This window comes from Strigops habroptila, chromosome 8, assembly GCF_004027225.2.
Source record: "Strigops habroptila isolate Jane chromosome 8, bStrHab1.2.pri, whole genome shotgun sequence".
Classification (NCBI taxonomy): domain Eukaryota; kingdom Metazoa; phylum Chordata; class Aves; order Psittaciformes; family Psittacidae; genus Strigops; species Strigops habroptila.
In genome coordinates this window covers 13,756,235-13,772,116 of record NC_044284.2, presented here as the reverse complement: position 1 = coordinate 13,772,116, position 15,882 = coordinate 13,756,235, and the positions used below count along the sequence as shown (strand labels likewise).

The 15,882-nt window shown below is 37.5% G+C and overlaps 1 protein-coding gene and 1 long non-coding RNA gene across 4 annotated transcripts; one reads left to right on the top strand and one right to left on the bottom strand.

Annotated features, from left to right (window-relative positions):
* Nucleotides 1-1,662: 1,662 nt before the first annotated feature.
* LOC115612185 lies at nt 1,663-4,730 on the bottom strand. Its single transcript, XR_003992907.1, has 2 exons — nt 4,019-4,730; nt 1,663-1,894 (listed from the first exon to the last, which is right to left on the bottom strand). It is a non-coding gene; the product is annotated as an uncharacterized LOC115612185 (long non-coding RNA).
* Nucleotides 4,169-15,104, top strand: HENMT1 (HEN methyltransferase 1). 3 transcript variants are annotated; one of them, XM_030496192.1, is made up of 7 exons: nt 4,169-4,758; nt 5,685-5,816; nt 6,766-6,878; nt 7,701-7,835; nt 8,237-8,419; nt 10,051-10,228; nt 12,140-15,104. In XM_030496192.1, the coding sequence occupies exons 2-7, from the start codon at nt 5,700-5,702 to the stop codon at nt 12,542-12,544; spliced, it is 1,131 nt and encodes a 376-aa protein (XP_030352052.1). In that variant the 5' UTR covers nt 4,169-4,758; nt 5,685-5,699; the 3' UTR covers nt 12,545-15,104. The 3 variants fall into 3 exon arrangements, with proteins under 3 accessions (XP_030352052.1, XP_030352053.1, XP_030352054.1); XM_030496193.1 differs by lacking the exon at nt 5,685-5,816 and having other exon boundaries at nt 4,169-4,300; XM_030496194.1 differs by lacking the exons at nt 5,685-5,816; nt 6,766-6,878.
* The last annotated feature ends 778 nt before the right edge of the window (nt 15,105-15,882 follow it).

The following is a 15,882-nucleotide window of genomic DNA, read 5'->3' as shown; positions in this document are numbered from 1 at the left end:
AATTGACTTTAAATACTTCCAGCAGTATTTACCTCCTTGTAAATAATATGATCACTCTTCATTACACGTTAAAAACCTTGTAAATAGAACATCTTCACTCTTCATTGAAAGTTGAAAACCTGAGAAACGGTGACTCATCTTCGTTAATCTGGCGCTTTAACATACCTCAGAGCTCCTACTGTAGCAAAAAGCGTTCTTATCAGGGCCCAGTTTGACAGTTAACAGTATCTCTAAACTGCCTGCTCTATTTCAGCTCTTCACTCCCCTTTTCTAGGAATAACTTCACCAGCCTCCTTTTGGCCTCCTCGTCCCAAAGACATTCACAAAACCTTCATTACTTACCAGAGGACTGGACCATCTTGAGGCAGTAAACATCCCTTTAACAATCTCATGTGAAATTAAAGAACTAATCACAGAATTAATTCTAAGGAAGTGTCCTTGTAGCAGTGAGGTAATCTTGCTCTGAAGACAGCTAGCTAGAGTAGTGACTTCGAAGCTGAGTGTTTCTGTTGGTGTTTTTTTTAGGGTATCCTTGACTCTGAGCACTTCCTTAATGTCTTCTGTAATCACTTAAAGACAGCCTGTATTTCTGATGTAATTTATGTTACCCAAATTGTGTTTTCATGCGTTTGTCTTTTGCTGTCAGAATATTTAGTCAATATGTTTCAAACCTCAGTGGTTTTCCTCTGTATAACATTTTTGTACTTCTTATGCAGTCCCTTTTTGGTGGTGATGCTGAAACCTTTGATACAGCTGCAAACCAGGAAACCATTTGCTCCAAATGAGATTTTCTTTCCTCAGGCATCCCAGCTGGTCTTTATTACAGAACAGAGCCAAAACCAAACACACACATGAACAAGGAGGTGATTTTCACTTGCAGACTGCAAGGAACTATATATAATTATTAAAAGAGGATGGTGATCTATGCAAGAGGCTAGCCTCCCGTCTCATTCACATAGATGAATTCTGAATTTTCTCGAACAGGCCTACTCTGTTAGTTGAATCTGAGGAGAAAGGTACTGGTACCTAGTAACTGAAAATCCTCTGAACCTGGTATGAGAGGAATCCTTGTTAGCTCTTGAATTATAGATTAAGCAGTATTGCTGCATGTATTTTTCTGTCAGTGTAGTGTCTTCTGGCAGTAGTGCTGCATTAGATGTCTTTTGCTATCACTTTTAATTACGTGCCACGCAACTTCAAAGGGAAGCTCCAGGAATTGCATACAGTTCTCTTTCTCATCGCAAACACTGAAGGATAAAATAAGTTTTAGCAGTTTAGGATTTCGTGATTCATGACTTTCTGCTGTGAGATGCTTTTATTCCAGTACAGTCATACATTTGTTACTGTTAGTATGGTACAAAAGTAACACAATTATCTAAAAATAGTTTGCTTAATTTGTGGACATACTTAACCGAATACAGCCTGGCCTTTCAGTTTGAAATTACAGATTGTAATGTTAGAAATACTTTTGAACTGAAGTTTCTGAAGAACCTCACCAACTTGGACCTCCTTTGAGCAGGAGTTGCACTAGATAACATCTAAAGGTCCCTCCCAATAGAAATTATTCTATGATGTCTTGAGACTTAAGAAGATGTACCACTGCATGGAGGAAGGGAATGTGTGACACGATGGATGAAAACAAACTTTAGACAGACTACATGAAAGGATTTTTTTATTTTTATTTTTATTTTTATTTTTATTTTTATTTTTTTTCAAGTGAGAGAATACAAAACTTTTATGTAATGGGGAATGATCAGAATAATTTTTCAATGTTTTTTTCTAGCAAGTAATAGAATCAAAGCAGATTGTGCAGCTTAACACTGCTAATAGGGCTCTCTGTCTCTTTCATGTTGCCAATCCTCAAAAGATGGGATCTCCAATCCAATTTCGCCACCTAGTATGAAACAATCAAAAAAGAGATTTCTATGAGTACATTGTTTGATAACGGAGAATTAAACATCTGATAATTCTGAAGGTTTCACTTACAGTGGTACATTTTTGGATGAAGTCTTACAAAGGAAATTATGTGAATTCACCATGTGTTATATATTTACTTTTACTGTATAATGTAACTTCACTACTGTTTTTTCCCATAATTATTTTTTCTCTTAAGAATGTCATATTGAATTATGAGTAGAATTTTACAGGGTACTGTAATATATAGCATTTTAATCCAGGACATTAAAGACTTCTATTAAAAACTTTACAGTATCTCACTGAGATAAAAATGTTATGCACAGTTTATGGATTGTCTAATTGAGACATAGGTACTTAAATGGTAGTTCAGGGTTAAACTGTGGCTCAGACAAAAAGAACAATTGAGTTATAAAACAGAGACTTGAACCTATCTTTTTTTCCTTGCACGAGGTATTCATACCCTTATTTCAATAACAATTTATTTTCTTTGCTAAAAAGCAAAGACCTAATTAAAAAGTAAAAATAAATTTACTAGATTAGTCAAAGGCATTTAATGGGAATTATTTTCTATAGATAGTTTCTGCTCATGGCCAAATTGGGTTGTGCAGGTCTTTAAATCTTGGTGAGGGAAAAGAACCTACAAAAGTAATTGACCAGGTGTTATATAGAAACTTTACAATAAATTTGCTCTGTAAGTGTTGTAACATTACTGATCTTTGTTTATTTAAAGCCTGCTTGCACGCCAATCTCCCATTGAAAAAGCAACTCACAGGCTGCCTTACTTGCATACACTGTTGTTAGCGCTTCAGTTATAACAGAAAAAACCCCTAACTGTAAAATTGGATAGTTCCCTATTTCTAGTACTCATAAACTAAAATTAATATAAAGAAAAGCTAATTGCTATTGTATTCCAAAACCTGAAAAACAAAGAAGTTCAAACAGAAAGAAATCATTCCAATACCTTGAAGTACCTGAAAATGTCTGGATTGCTAGTTTACAAACACACATACATCTCCTAACTAATGAGTAAACAAGATAGCTAGCCTGCTGTTAGCTACTTATGTACGCTCTGTGTAGACCACATCCTGCAAATTTAAAACATTAAAAAGAGTCAAGCTTAAATCATCACAGGCAGGTTTCAGCATAAAAATTTCCAGTATTTTCTGAAAACTGAACCAAAAAGCATTGAATTATGATCTAATTTAGTTAACAAATCTGCTCTGTCCTCACTCCCACCAGACAACTCCTTCCTTAAGTCCCAGACACAGTTGACACACAACTCTTTTTATATAGCAGCCCCACCCTGTGATTAGCAAAATGCTTTACATACTTGTGAACAGAAAAAGTAACAGGCAATTTGGCCCCACGTTTTCCTTCCTACTTTCACTGTTCATCCAAACAGCTGCTTGCTCTTCGAGGGACAAATCCTGTTCCAATGTGGAAAATACTCCACAAAATGCTGCAAAATGCATTGATTTGCTTTGGTTTTTTTGTAGTCTACCTCACTGACCTTGGCAGGACACTTTCACTTCATGTCACAGCCAGTGCAATGGCCCAAGTTTCTCTTATGGAGAGTAACAAACACATCTGCAAGCACAGGAGCTGCACTGAGGCAGAGCACTTGAAAGTATCAGCAAGAGCAGTAGTGGGTTTTTTTTTCTTTTTTTAGTGTAAAAATTAGTGAACACCACCCCACCACCTCCAATCACGTTTTAATTGCACTGAGGGAGGCTGGCACAGGCAGAGATAAATACAGCGGGTGGACCTCTGGATGCTTGTGTGTTGGTAATCATAGAATCATCCAGGTTGGAAAAGACCTTTAAGACCATCAAGTCCACCACTAAACTGTGTCACTAAGGGCTTCATCTACACAGCTCTTAACACTTCCAGGGAGAGTGATTCCACCACTGCCCTGGGCAGCCTGTTCCAATGCCTGATCACCCTCTCTGTGAAAACATTTTTCCTAATATCTAATCAAAACCTCCCCGGTGCAGCTTGAGGCAGTTAGCTCTTGTCCTATCGCTTGTTACTTGGGAGAAGAGACCGATGCCACCTCACTACAACCTGCTTTCAGGTAGCTGTAGAGAGCGATGAGATTCACCTGAGCCTTCTCTTCTCCAGACTAGACACCCCCATTCCCTCAGCTGTTCCTCATCACACTTGTGCTCCCGTTCCGTTACAGATTAGAGGACACCACCCTACATTAGAAGAGATAAATAGAGGTTCTCTGGCGCTGTTGTGGGCAGCTGCTGCTCGGGACGGAACCAGCCTGGTCGCTGCTGTATGGTGGCAGTTTCCCAGCGCTCCCTACGACCCCGGAGCGTCGAGGCGCTTCCGTCCGAAGGGGCAGGTGTGACTCCGATAGCGGGGCGGCGAGCCCACGGTAAAGGCGGCCTCTTCTTCTCAGGCGCCGCGGCCCGCCCGCTCTTCTCGAAGGGGAGGCGGTTGCTTGCGCGAGGTCAGCCCTAGGGAGGGAAGATGGAGGGAGGAGCGCCGGGGAGCCCTTAGGGAAGGGCAGGGGTTGAGGAGAAAGCTGTGGAGGGGCCGGGGGCGGCCAGCGCCGCGCCGCCGTACGCGTCGTGGGCCCTGAGAAGAGCAAGAAGCGGCCCCTCGGAGAGAGACAGGAGGGCTAGGGACGGGCTGGCGTGGCGGCCCTGGGGCGGCCTTGGCTGGAGAGGCGAGGGCCGAGGCAGCCGCGGGCTGGCTGTTGCAGGGCCTGGAGCCTGTGGGGGTCTGGAGGTGGGTGCCTGCGGGCTCCGTCCTCAGCAGGCTTGCTTTGCTCCTGGGGAGGCACGTCGTTGGCCCGAACACTGAGCCCGCTTCCTCTTTTCATATGTATATGTATGTATATATATAATGTATCTACGCTTATGCATATAAGGCCTTATGGAGCGTTCAGGTTGCCAGCAGGCTCAGCCTAGCTGCTTTGGTTGGCTGAGCCTGGTGCCCGTTAGAGCCGGCAGTGAGCTGAGGCTGCAGCTGCGGGCGCGGGAGAGCTCTGTGCCCGCGTTCTTTCACTTCATGCGATTCCCGTGGGAGCTCAGTCGTTGTTCATTAGGGCCTTATTTTTAGGTTTAGTGGGGATATCTATTGTTAAATATTTATGTGTGCTGAAGTGCAGTTTTTAATAAAAGGTGGGAGAGTTGGAAATGCACTAATGGCTATGACTCTAATGCCAAGTTGGATTATGTTAGTTTACTTATAAAATGCAGGCACTTAATAACAGGGTTTACCTCATAGTAAATCTGAAGCTGAGGCCCAGCAGAACATTTATTTTTGCACAATATGGTAGTTACTCAGATATTTCCTGATGGTTGTTACATTGTAGAAATTGTATTGAGCTGTATGTACACAATTCTAGATATATAAAGCAAATGCTAGATGAGAGGCAAGAAACCAGGCACCTGAGTGAGAAATTACCAATTTTTCCCCTCCTGCTGGAAGAACTAAGGAAGATGAAATATGCTGTAGTTGTGTTAACACTGTGTAGGTGTGCTGGATGGAGAGTGATGAATTATGAAACTTGATTTTTTTTTTTTAATGATTGCATATGATATTTAATTGTTTATTGAAAGGTTATTTGCATCATATGTGGAGGGACCAGCTAGTGCCTAATCTTACTAACTCCTGTGTTTGATGTTCTCTGGATAGGATGGGGATCAGGTCTACCTCTGCTTGATTGTGAATTGACTGCTGAAAACAGCAAACTCTGTAATTTCATATGATTTAAAGTACTTTGAAGGATAAGAGTTACCTTTCTATTTCAGTATTAGCAAAATATTATGGATAAGAACTTTCAGGAAGAGAAGTTTACAGGAATTACTAAATTTACACCTCCTTTATACGAACAACGCTACCAGTTTGTTAAAGATTTAGTGGGGAAATACAAACCTAAGAAGGTTGGTATGTTTTGTCTTTTTACATTATAAATTTGGGAAAAAAAAAAAAGACATTAGGTATTTTGGAAATACCCCTCCTGCCCCCCAGGGCTGTTGTTTTGATACTCAGTTTTGAAAAGTTAAACTATTTAAGTAATGTTGTGTATTGTTTGCTCTTTTCTAATATGCCCCTCAGAACATCCTGTGAAAATGCAAGAAGTTGCAAAATACCTCTGTCTTCAGTGTTTAGGTCTGAAACTGATGTTAATGTCTTAAGGAGCATGCAAGAAACTGATGAGAAGTGCAATAGCAGTGCACTTACAGAATCATAATAGCTAATAAAAATATAATCCAGTATATAAGGTAATGGCACTGAGATCTGCTTTCGAATATAACATATTCAGGAGTGTTGCATTTGTATTTAAATGTTTGAATTTTCTGAATTGGGATGTAAAGTGGGGGGGGTGTGTGTGTGTAAACTTCCTGCTTGCCTACGGGGTTAGAGGTAACCTGAATCTAAACAATTCAGGATTTTGGCACTGAGAACTGAGCAGTGCCTTCCAACCTTGACTTTGGACTGAGAAAGAACAGTGGGGTTTGGTGTGTGTTTTCAGTCCAGTGAAAAGCAGTGTTGAACATGAAAATTGCTACAGCTTTTATACTTAAAACAGTACCCTATCATTATTCGTGTGGAAGACATTCTCCAGAGTCAGTGAGATGTTTTACATGTACTTATTTATAGCTGTAAAAACAAGAGGTTAATGAATTTAAAAAGTCTTGTAGGATCTTCAAAGAAATTTCAAATCCATATCAATCCTGCTTTCAAATGTACATTTTAGTTAGGATTTTGAAATGCTCTATTTTATCATTAAAAGGTTATTTTGACAAATACGGAATTTTTATGTTATGAAAGTCTGAAATTACTTGGAAATGCACAGCATTTACACATTGTTTAATATCTAATTTACAGGTGGCAGATTTAGGATGTGCTGACTGCAGGCTGCTTTGTATGCTGAAATTCTGCAGTTGCATTGAAGTGTTAGCTGGGATAGATATCTGTGCAAGTGTAATGAAACAGAAAATGTAAGCTCTTGCATTGTGTTAATTTAAGGTTTGTATTTGGCTTGACCTAGTGGCATGTTACATTGTTTCTTGTAAAGAATTTCAAAGTAAGGATAAATGAGGAAATACCAGCTTGGCAAATGAAGAGCTGTCCATTGTTGTTAGTTACATTGCACCGATGTCCATGCACCTGGCTGTAGATGTGTGTAACATCACCTCTTGTGGCAAAGATCCAAGTCATGGAATGGCCCTGAAGGTGTGTTGTGTACGCCTGAGAAATAGTGTTTGTAAAGGTACTTTATGAACTTGCACACTGTATGAGTACCATGGAATTACAGAATCAGCTAGGTTGGAAAAGACCTTTAAGATCATCAAGTCCAACCATTACCCCAGGACTGCCAGGTATTACATTTCATGTTTATTGTGTGTTTTGTGTGATACAGTATTTCAGAATGAAATTTGCACATATAGTTGATTTTATTTGGAAAAAATAAGTCAATATGCTTGCCTAATAATTTCCCCCAAAATCCTCTAAACTACATCTAGAGCTGAGCTACTATAAAAAATTACAAGCACCTTTCCAAATGGCATAAGAGTCAAGTGGAAAGTTTTGTAAATGTGAGGACAACTGCTGGATTAACTTCTCTGCTCTTTCTGTCTCATTGTAGGTAGTCATAAAAAGTGTTTGTATTAGGAAGTTTACTTTTGTAAATCCCTGTAACATTGTTAACCTTTTTGAGATTCACAAGGGATCTGTGTAGCAGGTTAGCTAGTTCAGTTGCATGCAAAATTTATTTTGCCCTAAGATCCTTTCTATAACACCGTGTATTCAATATTTTGTAGGCATAGGTTGTCTCCTCTTCCTGTTGATTATTTGCAACCAGCTGAAAGATCCCTAACTGTTACCTTGCATCATGGTTCAGTTGCCCAGAAAGATCCTTGCATGCTTGGTTTTGACTTGGTTACGTGTATTGAACTGTGAGTATTAAGCCAACATACTATGTTTTTCCAAGTTCATTAGGGTCCAGTTTGGATTTTTGTCTGTAGTGTAAACAGACTTGATCAGACCTTTCAAGGAAGAGCGTAGCAGAATGTGGCATCTTCTAACTTGTGCTTAAATTAACTGTATTAAGAAACTGATGTGGTGCTAGCTTAATGGTGGAAAAATAATATTGATGAAAAAGTACGAAATGCAAGAGGAAATTGTCACATATAAAAACCTCTAAGTTGCCACTCAGCCACAGTGCCAGTGCTAATATTGCAGGGCTAGGCTTAAAATTCCAAGGTACAGGTACGGGTTTGGGGTTTTTTTGACTGTTTAAGAAGATTAAGATATAATAGGGTGTTCTTAAACACATACATAAACTTACCCTTTACAGAATAGAGCACCTGGAAGAATGGGAACTGAAGAAGTTTCCTGAAGTGGTGTTTGGTTTCATGGCTCCAAGCAGGGTTGTAATCAGTACTCCAAATTCTGAATTCAACCCTTTGCTTCGAGGAGTGAGGTTATTCAGGAATCCAGACCACAAATTTGAATGGACCCGATTGCAGTTTCAAAGCTGGTAAGCTTACTGAGCATCATACACAGGCAGCTTGGAGTGTTCAGTAGTGTGAGAAAGGAATAGCTACACATTTTCAAATGGTTTATGTGTGTGATTTGGTGTCAGTGGAGTTTCACGTCTGATTTGATGAAACATTTCTTTGCTATTATGAATAGTTAAGCATACTGTGTGGGGTCTGGATTTTATGGTGGTTAAATTGTCTTGCTTTTACTGTAACTGCTCTGCAAAAAGTATTTTTAACTTTTTTACTTTAATTTTTATATGTCTTAATTACAATTAATACATTTGAAGTGTGAAGTAATAATTAACCTTTTAAAATAATAATAGCCTCCTATACAATTCTTCATGAAACCCCAAGAAATGTGCTCACTATGTATGGTGGTATAATCAAAGCACTCTGTTAGTCCAGATCTTTCTGTAAGAGCATGCAAGTAGATATATCAAATATTCATAGTAGCATAACATGTTGAATGAAGTTAAGGACAGCTTAGTGGATCATGGCATAGAAGATGATTCTATGCAGAACATATGGACAGGACACAGGGTTGCATGAGCTGTATGTTAGTATCAGTAGATTGAATAAAAACAACATAAAGAGGGAATGGGTTATATATACTGTCGTATCGTTCAGCTGTCAGGCAGTTGTAGAAGAAAATACACAGTACAGTAAAGGATGCCGTACCTCAGTAGCTGACTTCTGGTCAGAAACTATCTTGGAAAATTTGCCCCTTAAATGAGGTTGTTTCTGCTGTGGACTTTCAAGTGTGGAGTGTTTTTTGAGGATGTAGCTTTGCAAAGCTTGAGGCATGTATTTTCCCTTAAATAATGATTCTAAAAACCTACCTGCATTATTAGCTAAAGGACGAATACTTTAGAGACCACTTATACAACCTAAAGTAAATTTAGATTCTACTTTTGGATGCATGTGAATTAAAAATATTGATATTGCTGAAGGAGTGATGTTTTTGAATTCCAAACAACAAAGTCTTTGTGTCGTGAAATATAAGTGTTTCAATATTCTTTAAAATAAATGGGATATTAATTTAGCTTTCCATTTTTTCTTGGAGAATGATGCAGGTAGGTGGTGCTGTTTTAGTTTTCTTGCCCCATCTCTTTTTTTCACACTGGCTGATGTGCAGTACTAGAAGGCTGGTTTTCATTTAGATGTCATGGATACTGTTGTAACATTGATTAAGTAGACTTTACTCTTTGTATGTTTACAACCACCCCCCCTTTTTTCAGCTATTAATTGGTGTCTTGTGGTTTTGTGGTATGTATGTCTTTTAAGAGTTCTTTTCAAATAGTTCTCTAAAATTTGGTAGGTTTTAGCTTACTTTCAGTGCATTTAAGACTGTCAGTAGCTGTGAACATGCATATTCTATGCAGATACTTTAGAAAGAACAGTAATGGTTGGTTGCCTAAATTACCAATACTAAATGAGTCAGGCTATAGTAGGCATATGATTACAGCTCTGAATCAGCAAATTTTGACAGTGCTTATCTTCATGTGAGTATTGCTCAAAAAAAAAATCTGCTCAAGCATTCCCAGGCTCTTGCTTCTGTTAGAGAATCTATCTTTATTATGTTAAAAGATGAATATTTAGTATGACTGGAATGTTTTGTGTTTTTTAGGGCTCTAGAGACTGCTAGACGCTATGGTTACTCAGTGGAATTTACTGGTGTGGGGCATCCACCAAGAGGAATGGAGAATGTTGGGTTTTGTACCCAAATAGGTGTGTTTGTTAAAAAATATCCTCTAACCAGTGCATCCGCTCAGTCTGAGAAACCTGCTGAAGCAGTTTACAAAACAGTAAGTATTATTTTCTTCCTTTAGGAGGATGAATAAAGGGTAAAACTCCGTATGACCTGCCTGTGAAGGTCACTGCAGACTGCTATTGCTATCCAATCTTAGCTCTGATTAACACATTCCGTCAGATCTAAAGTCTCTTAAGTACATGATTTGTGTTTGTAGTTGTATAAAGGCCTTGTACTTTTGATGAAAGTTATTTGCTAAATAACAATATGGATGATCATTCTTATATTAACATACTGCTATCCTTAGAAGGAAAATTCTTTCTGCCAACCTACTGTGACATGTTTTATAGTTTTTCCTCTAATCATTCACTTTCTTTCATCATGTGGTTGTTGGCATTAACACAGATTTTTTTTTTTTAGATACATAAAAAATAAAAAGCATAGAAAAGCGTTTCTAACAGTGTGCAGTTTTTCAAAACACATAGTTTTGTCAAATATATTATGAGAAAGAAGGCATTTCCCAGAAATTGGTTTGACAGGACCTGTTTTATGTGGTTTGCCATACTTGGTAGCATTTGATGTTACGTCCTATTCTCTGTTTTCAGGTAGCCAGTTCTGATTTTTGCAGAGGCATGGGACCTTGCCAAGTACCCTGTTCTCTGGTGCTACACATGAGACCTTTTTGGTATTTAGTGCTAAATGGCTTTCACTTTAGATAACATCAGATAATTTTTTTTTTTATAGTACTCTACTGCGTGTTGCAGTGTGTCACAGCAGCAAAACCCAATGCGTCTAAGTGCCACATGGTATAAATCAAAGGGCATTTTTTTGTTTTTTAGAGATAACACAAAGTAACAATGCAAAAAGCGAAGTATATTTGTGTTGATTTGTTTTGGTTTTTTTTTACTTCAATCTTAGAAGGCCTTAAATTACTTGTGAACGTATTCTAGTATTTCACTTCTCTGTTTAAAGATACATATGTATCTTCAAGTGACTTGTGACCTGAAGTGAAATTGAAAGTGAAGTTATGGGAATGTCTCTTGGTAGTTTCCAAACTATGAAGACATTCTGTACATTTGAAATTCTACCTGTCATCTACTGCCTTTAATAGAATCATGAAGCGGTCTGTAGTGTTCAGCAAACTTGGATATACGTCTAGGTGACTGATATGTACTAGAAATTGCTTTTAATATCTTCTGTTTTTATGGAGGGAGTTTTGACATCAGTTTGAGTCAAACAAGACTTTTATATCTCATCAAACCTGGAGTATTAAATTAATTTTTATTCAAGAAATTTATGTTAATCAATATTTCCAGAAGTAATCAGGAAGTAAGAAGAAATAGTTATGGACTGTGGAACTGCAGTGGTAGTGTGTTGATATAAAGCACTTCCTAGTAAACTAGTAGGAATGAGATTGCCTGGTTAGCTTCCTTAAGTGCCTTGGAGTATATCTCAGTGTAAAACACAGTACAGGGTCACAGATTTTGATGTCAGAGTTTATCTTTTAGCATTCTCTGCATCTGTAAGAGCATATTTAATGTTTTACTCTGGAAACAGAATGAAAGACACAGCTGCAGTCCTGTTTTCCAGATGATAGTTCAGAAATAGTTTAGAATGTATGTAGATGTGGAACTGTCATGAGAGCCTCATGATGAACAATGTGGAAAGTAAGAGAATGATTAAAAAGAATTGAAGAATTGCGAGTCTTCACCTTGCCTGATCTACAAGTATAGATTGGAGATATAAGCCTAATTTTTAGGTTGTGTTAACCTAATTGCCATTGTAGTTGTAATACGTAGGATCAAGTCATATTGTCTAGTTTTTCTAGTATCTGAAGATGTTTAAAATAGTAAGTAAAACAGGACTGAATTAAAAATAATCACGTTTTAGAGGTTTTTTTGACAAATATTAAAATCTGAGCCTGTGATAATGATAAATATTTTATGTGTTCTTGTGTGTTATAAAGGTCTTCAAAGCAGTGTATCCAAGTCTTAAAGATGAGAAGTACCTGCGGAATGCAGTGGTTAGAGAAGTTACTTTCACAGCACAAATCATTAAGCAAAGTCTGCTGAACCATTTAATGTCAGAACACAAGGAGTATAATGATGATCCTACTGAGAGAAAATCCAAATTCCAACCTGCAGTGAACTGCTTTTCAGAAGATCTTGGAAAACTGGTTGTTGAAAAAAGCATGGAATCATTTGTCAATGGAAATGTGGTTTATATACCTCTTGCAACAATCTTTTCTTTTCCCAGAGTGAATCGACTTTGTGGTACCTTTGAGAAGTTACGCAAGCTTGTTGCTGGACAGGTCACACTGAGCAGTGATGGCTCTGCTGTGGTGTTCAGTACTGACCAGGAAGATAATTAGATCACAAATTTCTCATATGAGGTTGTTAAAATAATGAAGAATTTTTTGAAGTACCTGTGAAATGGTGTGTTTTGTATGCGAACTAGAACCACAATCTTTTCTACACCTTCCAGTATTGATCCATCAGTACCTCTTTCATTTAGTGAAGATGAGTGCTTCTGGCAAAGATCACAGCAACTCATAGGGTTTTTAAGTAGAGTATCGGGGCTAAAGTGAAAGAATTAATTCCTGTGAAGAAAAAAAATTAAGTATTTCTCTTTGTTTTCTATTACCATATTGAGCTGTCATGACTAGATTCTTTTTGGTAATCTTTTGTTAGCTCCAAGGATAGTTGATAACACAGAATTATGTTGTTGTGCTAAGTAATGAGTTGTACACTGGTTTAGGGCAAGCTTTTTCCTAAAAGGATAGAATTTTTAGATGCCTTTTTCAAGATGAGCACTTACTCAGCCTTTGTGAAAACCAAATATTGTTCTGGTAAATTGGAATATGCTGCAAACATTTCTAGTTCAGTAAATTCAATACTTGGGAAGAGCGCCATGATGTTGGATGTAAGGTAGGAATAAAAGGTAGATTTAGCACTATTGTTTTGTCCAGTTTCTTGGTAACTGCTCCTTGGGAAATAATTTGCATCATGTAACTTTCCAGAAGCTGAATTTAATTGATTTGAAACCAGTATCTTTGAGTTAAAAACAAAAAAATCCCCCCAAAACCAAAACAAAACAAAAAAAAAGAACCAAAGAAAAACCACCCCAACCCCCCCTCCCCCCAAACAAACAAACACCAAAAAAAAAAAAGCAAACACCGAAAAAGAAAAAAACCCAAACAAAACCAAAACCCTCTGTCACTGAATACTAAATGCTAACTTGGCCCCTTTGCACTTGGGGAAAAAAATTCTCTGTATTTCCTCGTGCAGCTGTTGTCCAAAAAGTCTTAGCACATTCAGCAGACATGAACAGCAGAGATGTTAGAAATAGTAGAGCTTACTGGCTCGGCTAAGATGACTTTTTCTAAAGTAGAGCTGAATTGCTTGTGTAATGTGCAGCGAGCAAATGTTAGATGATGGACTTGGGAAGACAGAAGTTTTGAAGGATGCACAAGATGGGCTTTTTCGTACAGGAAGCAAAGCGCTGCACTTAAGTTTCTTTGCATACCCAAATTTTTTCACTAATAACTTTAATATCTCTGAGTATTTCTTATGAGTGAAGAGATGATTAATTAAAAGGCCTAATTTTGTGCATGTTTCACAATGTCATTGGCAGCTTTGAATGAGCTAGTATTATCAGAACTGATTTTATGTTTGTGAAACATGAAAGTTTCATAACTTTGTGAAAAAAAAAAATTCTGTGTAAGGGCTGACTGTTTCTTAAACAAGATCATTGTGTTCTACCTTCTCAGTTTTTGGATTTCCTTGACATGATTAGGGTGAAAGATTAGACATAAAGGGAAAAGGCAGCTGTAATTCTCTGAATTGAGAAATGGTACAGAATCTATAACAGGTTGAGAATCAGGGAAAGAAAAAATGATCTGCAGTGCTCTGTCATATTAAGTAACTAAAAAATGCTTACTTAGTAAGCTTTCTCTTTTGTGGAAGATTTCTTTCCTACAACAAATAGACACTGGTTATGAAAAAAAATAACATGATTTAGAATTCATTGTAAGAATTCAATCTTTAATACAATATTTAGAATGGTTTAGCTTTTTTTTTTACATCGTGATATGAACTTGCCATAGTTGGTATGTTAAAATATATGTAAAATTCAAAATTGGTAAATAGTCTTAGGCACTAATAAGCGTAGCTGTTTGAGAGTAGTTTTGATTTAAGAGAAAATCTCTACAGTTCACTTAATGGTTTATTACAGTTAGAAGATTTTTGTACAACATAACTTCTTCCTGTGTAATTTCTTGAAACATTCTATCTTTAGTGTACTTTATAGCATGATCACTTCAGAATAAGGAAAAGAGATCCTTCTCTTCCATCAGATTTGGAATGATATTTGCTTTGAATTTTATATTCAGGTAATATCTAAATACAGGACTGTGTTGTGAACAGAGAAAACTGTATATAAATACCTGCTTGGTTTTCCACAAAACATTGTACCCTCTTTGTAGCTACACTTGGAAAATGGTTTCTGTGAATATTTGATGGACTGATGTGAAGGGGCCTAAACAGTAATCCAGTTTTTAAGGGGTTCATGGGTCCTCTTCCCCTTGTTTGTTTAGTTTTTAGTGATAGCTATGGCAAATGCCAATGCTTAACATTCTTGCTTATGCCTTTCTTTGGGAAAATTTGAAGTCAAACTACAGATGTTTGGCCTGATGTGTTTTCAGTGTTTGGTAGTATACCTATGCATACTGAAGCTGAAGAAGCTATTAAATAGCATATACAAAAGCATTATTTAGAATATAAACATTTAAATTGAGACTGCTGAATTTTACTGAAATAAGCTGTTTTGTGTGTTAGCTTACCAGGTTTCCCCTGGCTTAAATCAGTGTTAAATAAGATTTTGGTTAGATGACTGAACAGTCTTTTCAGGAGCAATTAAATGCTTTCACAGGATTCACTGTGCGTATGGCTCTTCATTCTCAGGTTGGTCTTTTGATTAAACTATTATGCGTATTTGTGAATAAACACAGTACTTATTGTATCCCACTTAAACTTGCAGTTTGAAACTGACTAAAGGCAAATTCTAATGTCTCAAACCAGCATGCTGAAAGGAAGGTCATGAAATGTTTTAGAGTGCGTGTGACAGTATCACTGACCAGGAGATGGCGCACACATCGCAAAACAGATCAACCTTAGGTTGTTCAAAACTGTAAAATCCAAATAAAGTTGATTATAAAAAAAACCACCACTACAAAAAAACCCACAAAACGTCTCCCCTCCCCACCCCCCGAAAAAAAAACCCCAAACCAAAACTCAAAGCCCACAAAACCAAAAAACTGGTGCAGTATCCTGAATATAATCGATATAACTTGATAGGTTATAGAGCAAGTCAGTAGGTCAGAATAGCTGAACAGACTGTTTCTGATCAATGTTTTAAATTAATAATAACAGTGAGGAAGTGGTATAAATAAATTCTAAAAATACTGCCTCACTTATTTGAGTAAATAAATGCCAGCAGCCTAATTGGGAGAGCTGGAAGAGTTAATTGTCTGTCTCCACCAAAGATTTTTCAAACAAACAGATCTCACAGCTAATAAACTACTGATGTGTTTCAGTCCTGCTGGCCATGGGTTTCCAGGGTGTTGGGCTCTATTCCATGCTTGTTACCATTTAATTGGTGAAAGAGGTTTGGATCATTCAGTTACAGCTGGAATTTGTGTAACTCATAATG

Excerpts from the sequence above, each read along its gene's own strand:
- HENMT1 (XM_030496192.1), top strand. The coding sequence starts at position 5,700 with ATGGATAAGAACTTTCAGGAAGAGAAGTTTACAGGAATTACTAAATTT. Across the intron at positions 5,817-6,765 it reads GGAAATACAAACCTAAGAAG|GTGGCAGATTTAGGATGTGC; the intron begins GTTGGTATGTTT and ends TCTAATTTACAG. Across the intron at positions 8,420-10,050 it reads CGATTGCAGTTTCAAAGCTG|GGCTCTAGAGACTGCTAGAC; the intron begins GTAAGCTTACTG and ends TGTGTTTTTTAG.